The following is a 5,968-nucleotide window of genomic DNA, read 5'->3' as shown; positions in this document are numbered from 1 at the left end:
AGGGAGGAGGGAAGAGAAACAGCTTTAAAGGACTTTGATGCAATGTGAAAGGAGGGCTGCTCAAGGAAAACGAGCTGATGTTAACCCTTGACTCTCCGGGGCCACGTCGAGGCCGCGCCGCGGACGTGCTATCTCCTTTCCCTTCCCTCGGCCGGTGGCTGAGGGCCGTGCAGGAGCCACGAGGGCTCCGGGGGTACTTCCTGGGGCAGCAGGCGTGGCCGCCGCCCCCACATGCGGGGCCGATTCGAGGGCCGGGGCGGGTTTTTGTTTTGCTTCAGAGCCGGGCGCGCAGTTGCAAAGTCACCCAACCTGGCACGGGAGCCGGCGCTGGCAGCCAGCGCCAGGACGCGGCGGAGGGCGGAGGCCGGCCCCCCCCTCTCCCGTCCTCCCCTGGGCACTCGAGCGGCCGCGTCAGCCGGCCCCGGTGGGAGCAGAGAGGAGCGGAGGGCGGCCGGTGGCCCCCCTCCTCGGCTGATCCCCCGCGCTGCGCCGCGCCGCGCCAGGGCCGGCAGCGCCCCGCACGGGGCTCGAGCGGCTGCCAGCCGCAGGGAGGCACCTCCCGCCGGCGGCAGCGGACGTCAGAGCTTCCCCGGCCCCGGCCGGCCCCTGCCTCCCGCCCTCCTTCCCTCCCTCCCCCGTAACCTACATAACGCCGTGGGAAGGGCGGCCCGCGCACGGGCGTCGCGGGGGAGCTGCCGTCGCCGCTGTGTTTACGCTGGCGACTGCACACGCGTGCGGCCGGCCCTACGTGCCGAGGTGCGCCCGGTCAGGGGCTGTTTCATCTCCCGTAGCAAGCGGGAAAAGCAGACACCCTGTTTCACTCTGTCCTTTGCCCCCGCCATGTGTTTTGGTGTGGACACAGGCGGCGGTTGAACGACTGGTAGTGTGGCAGGGGGACGGGAAAACGTGTCTCCAGATTCTCTTTTTTTTTAGCGGCGGGGGACACGACACGGCGTTTTCTCTGTGTGAATTTTGCTAATCTGTATTAGAGAGCCGCTGGTTTGTGGTTGAAAATGACAGGAAATCTAGAACGTCCTATTTCCTCTGCACAATGACAACAGTTTTAAAAAAAAAAAAAGTAAAAGACGGGTAATGGTTGTATTTATTTGTAATGGTGCCTCCTGCCCCGGCGGGGAGAACAAAGCCGAGCAGCGGGAGGGAGCCGGGGCCGGTCCTGGCCTCGGCCCGGAGGCGGCGCTGACCGGCCCGGACGGGGGGGGCCGCGGCCGCGGGGCGCACCCGGGGCAGAGCGCCGTGCCCAAGGTCACCGGCCGGGCGGGGCGGCTGGTGGGGGGAACCTCGAGCCTCTGCGCCCACGGGTAACGGGTTTCGGCAAAGCCCCTCGGCGGCGCGAGAAACAGTAACGAACCCAATAATAATAAATATAATAAACATAATAAAATTAACAACAGAAGAGGAGGGAGCTGCAGCGCGCCCCCGCCCCTCGTCCCGTCCCTCTCCGCTCCCACAGCCCTCCCCGCGGGTGAGACGGGGCGGGGGCGCGGCGGCCCCCCGGCGGCAGGAGGAACCCCCAGTGCCGGTGGCGGGGGCTCGGGCAGGGGCCAGGGCCGGGATCGCGGCGGCGGCGGCGGGGCGGGGGCGCCCATCGCGCAGGCGCGGCCAGCACTGTCGAAGAATCGAGGCGGCGGCGCGCAGAGGTGGCGGTGGCGGCTGGAGCCCGGCACGGCGCCGCCGCCAGCCCCGGCCCCGGCCCCGGCCCCCGCGGCAGTCCCCGCCCCGCCGTGCCGCGCCGGCCCCCGCCGCCCCGCGCCGCCCCGTAGTAGCCAGCGAGCGGGGGAACCGTGCGGGCGGCAGCGGCCGCAGCCCTGCGCCAGCCGCGCCGCGGAGATGCGCGTTCCCGCCGCCCTGTGAGCGCCGCCGGCGGAGACGGCGACGGGAGCGACGTCCCCCGCAGCGGCTTTGACTGCCGGGGCGCTCGCCGCGCCCTGCTCCAGCGCACGGAAGAGGAAGGCGAGGGGGAGAGGGCCCGGCGGACGGTCCCGCTGCGGCCGCGGCGCCCGAGCCTCCCCGTCGGGACTCCAGTGGCGAGAGGCGGAGGAGGCGGCGGCCGGAGCCGGACCGGGGGGCGCTCGCCGCTGCCCCGGGGCCGGGACATGTCGTCGGCGGCGGTGGCGGCTGCTTCCCGCAGGCAGTCGTGCTACCTGTGCGACCTGCCCCGCATGCCCTGGGCCATGATCTGGGACTTCACCGAGCCCGTCTGCCGAGGCTGCGTCAACTACGAGGGCGCCGACCGCGTGGAGTTCGTCATCGACACGGCGCGGCAGCTGAAGCGGGCGCACGGCTGCTTCCCCGAAGGCCGGGCCCCGCCGCCGCCCCACGCCAAGCAGCCGCCGCTCTCCGCCAAGGAGCTCCTGGCGCAGCAGCAGCAGCTCGGCCACCCCGCGGCGGCGGAGGCGGCGGCGCGGCCCCCGCCGCAGCCCCTGGAGCGCTACCCGCTGGCGGCCGAGCGGCCGCCGCCCCGCTTGGGCGCCGAGTACGGCGGCGGCCGGCAGGTCAACGGCATCTTGGTGCCCAACGGCTTCCCAAAGCCCGAGGAGCCGCCCGAGCTCAACCGGCAGAGCCCCAACCCGCGGCGGACGCACGCCGTACCCCCCACCCTAGTGCCCCTGGTTAACGGCGCCGGGCTCCCCGCCGCCATCGGCGGCCTCGGCAGTCGCGCCGCCGCTGCCGCCGCCGCCTCCCTGGCCGCCATCTCCGCCGCGCCCGCCACGATGGCCGTGCCCGTATCCCAGCAGCCGGCGGCGCAAGCGGCGGGGCAGGCGGCGGGGCAGCCCGGCGAGCTGGGGCACAAACGCCCCGGCTCCGTCTCGTCCTCCTCCTCCTCCTCGGGCGGCGGCGCGTCGGGGGAGCACGACGGCGGCGCCAAGGAGAAGCGGGGCTCGGCCGAGAGCCTGCCAGCGGCGGCGGCAGAGCTGGCCGCCGAGGGCAAGAGCCGGCCCGGCAGCGAGCAGGAGTGGCTGACCAAGCCCAAGACTGTGCGGGACACGTTGCTGGCCCTGCACCAGCACGGCGCCCACGGCGTGCCCTCCTTCGACAGCAAGTTCAAGAAGGAGCCGGGCATGGCGGGCGGCAGGCTGCTGGGCTACGAGACCAACGGCGCGGTGGCCAAGCCAGGTGAGGCGGCCGGGGACAGCGGGCAGGGAGCCGTGGGGTGGTGGCAGGGGAGACTTTCCCGGCATGTGGGGCGGAGGATCCCGCGCGGCTTAGCGCGGCCGAGGTGTGGCGGCTCCACGGCCTGGGTGGCCGGGTGTCCGGGGGTGGGGGGCGGCCGCGGCCACCTGTTCCTATGGTTGCACGGAGGTGACCTCCCGCGCTCAGCGGTGCGTTGCGACTGCGTCGCCTGCGCACCCTCCTCATCCTCCTCCACTCTGCCTCCGCAGGGGCCCGGGCCGCCCGGAAGAGGAAGCCTTCGCCCGAGCCGGAGGGCGAGGCGGGACCCCCGAAGATCAACGGGGAGGTGCAGCCATGGCTGCCCACCTCGTCGGAAGGGATGAAGCTGCCGCTGACGGCCACCCCCTTCATGTCACCCCCGCCGCCCACCGCCTCGCCCCACTCCAACTCCAACCGGACCACGCCGCCCGAAGCGGCCCAGAACGGCCAGTCTCCCATGGCCGCCCTCATTTTGGTGGCGGACAATGCCGGGGGCAACCACGCCTCCAAAGACGCCAACCAGGTCCACTCCACCACGCGGAGGAACAGCAGCAGCCCCCCCTCGCCCTCCGCCATGAACCAAAGAAGGCTGGGCCCCGGCAGGGAGGTGCCAGGCCAGGGGGCCAACACGGCGGGCGGGCTGGAGCCCGTCCACCCCGCCAGCCTGCCGGACTCGTCCCTCGCCGCCAGCGTCCCGTTGTGTTGTACCCTCTGCCACGAGCGCCTGGAAGACACCCACTTCGTGCAGTGCCCCTCCGTCCCCTCCCACAAGTTCTGCTTCCCCTGCTCCCGGCAGAGCATCAAGCAGCAGGGAGCCAGCGGGGAGGTCTACTGTCCCAGTGGGGAGAAGTGTCCCCTGGTCGGCTCCAACGTCCCTTGGGCTTTCATGCAGGGGGAGATCGCCACAATCCTGGCTGGAGATGTGAAAGTGAAAAAGGAGAGGGACTCGTGACTTGCCCACTCTCGCTGCCCAACGTCACCTTGAACTCGAACTGCTCGAATTGTGTATATATCTATAAATATATATATATAAATATATATATATCTCCAAGACAAGGGAAATGTAGACTTCATAAACATGGCTGTATAATTTTGATTTTTTTGAATACATTGTGTTTCTATATTTTTTGAAGACAAAAGGTATGTACTTATTATAAAGGCATTTCTTCTAATTCTTCTCCTTTTTTGGTTTTTCTGTTGGGTTTTGGTTTTTTTTGGTTGATTTTTGTTTCTTTTCTCCCTTTTGTTATAGCAACTATTTGTTGTGCTTCCCTGGTGACAGTTACTGTTCAGTGTAGGCTGTGACTTGCGCTGCTTTTTTTAGAGAGCACTTGGCAAAACAGAAATGCTTCTAGCTGTATTTGTATGCACTTGTTTCTTTTTTTTTTTTGCTGTTTGTTTGTGTTTCCTTTTTTCTTTTTTTTTTTTTAATGCCAAATACACTTTCTGACATTGTAAAGATTGCCTTACCGTCTGTGATTCCTTATTCCTGGCCCCTGTCCTGTAGAGCTGGTCGCATGCAGGCTTGGTCTGAGGCGGTTGGGGAGAAGAGTGGCTAGCCAAGGTGGGGGTGCCCCTTGTCATCCCTGGAGCTTAGGGAGCATGAGGGCTTTCTCCCAGAAACACGTGGCTTGGGTTGCAACAGCAGATCCACCAGATCCAGTCCCAAATTCCCCCGTGTTTCTTACGGGAAGTTGCCTCCAGAGTAGTATGTGGAGAGGTGCCCGAGAGGCGCTGTTGAGTTAGGGTTTTCTGGGTTTGGTTTTGGTTTGATGGTTTGTTGTTTGTTGATTTTCTAATTTCTTTTAAGGCAAAGTTGTCTGCAGTTCACGTGATCAGTTGTAAGATTACAAAACTGCATTTATTCACCAATTACGTACCGTAACGTGGAATTTTGATAACGAACTTAATTACACGATTGGCGAAGGTGCCAACATAGCACTGCCATCTCCAAAGGTCTTGAGCATCACCTTTTGTGTCTTTTGGTGGGGGAGAGACTGATTTTCTTTTTAAATTTTACTTTGATTTTCAGATAGCGCAGGTGGACTTTGAGTTTGCTTATCAGTCACCTCTACTGCTGTTGCTATTGTTACTATCGCTGACCCGGTCTTACCAAGTAGTGGCAGGTACGGTGTGGTACAGTGACAGCAGTGACTGAGTTTCTGCCAGATTGCCCCGGGGGCATATCAGTGACAGCCCAGATGTGGGTGGAGGAAACCTGTAATTTCCTTGTTACGTGTGCTTGAAACAAACCTACTGCTATTCTTTGAAAATGGAAATATAAACTGGTTGAAATGAAAGCAATTAGGGCTGCACATACTGGCCCTGGCCCTGCCTTTTAAGCTATTTTGGAGAACTCTTTTGTAAAGCCACTTCTTATGATCACGCTTCTGCATCACCAAGCAGACTTCTAAAATCAATAAATCATTGGTTACTAGAAATAGTTCGAGTCTTATAGTGATGTTTTTGTGCTGTTTATAGTTTGTTGGCAACACCGCAGCTGTACGAGCCCTTCTGTTGAGGTGTTTATAACTTGGTTATAAGCGGTTGTTTCTGAGCAAAAGGGTGGTGAGGTCGTCCCTTCCCAGGGACGGGCTCTAATAAATACTTTCAGTATCGGAAGAGGAGGGAAAAAAATCTGTTCAGCCAACTATAATTTGAAGAATTTTGGGTGCTTTTACGTCTGCTGTTCTCATTGTGATAATGTTCAGACTGCAGTTTCATGCAGAGTAGATCTCTTTCAGAAGACTATTTTTTCTTTTTTTTTCCAAAAGAAATGGTCATTATTAGTATTTGA

General features: G+C 62.4%; 1 protein-coding gene across 1 annotated transcript; it reads left to right on the top strand.

The window, feature by feature from the left end:
- Positions 1-1,762: 1,762 nt before the first annotated feature.
- On the top strand, positions 1,763-5,614 carry IRF2BP2 (interferon regulatory factor 2 binding protein 2). The gene is made up of 2 exons (XM_061991007.1): positions 1,763-3,135; positions 3,402-5,614. Exons 1-2 carry the CDS (start codon positions 2,115-2,117, stop codon positions 4,121-4,123), a joined length of 1,743 nt encoding a protein of 580 aa, XP_061846991.1. The 5' UTR covers positions 1,763-2,114; the 3' UTR covers positions 4,124-5,614.
- The last annotated feature ends 354 nt before the right edge of the window (positions 5,615-5,968 follow it).

The sequence above is a fragment of the Colius striatus genome, chromosome 2, assembly GCF_028858725.1.
Source record: "Colius striatus isolate bColStr4 chromosome 2, bColStr4.1.hap1, whole genome shotgun sequence".
Taxonomy (NCBI): domain Eukaryota; kingdom Metazoa; phylum Chordata; class Aves; order Coliiformes; family Coliidae; genus Colius; species Colius striatus.
This window is presented reverse-complemented; position numbering and strand designations above follow the sequence as displayed.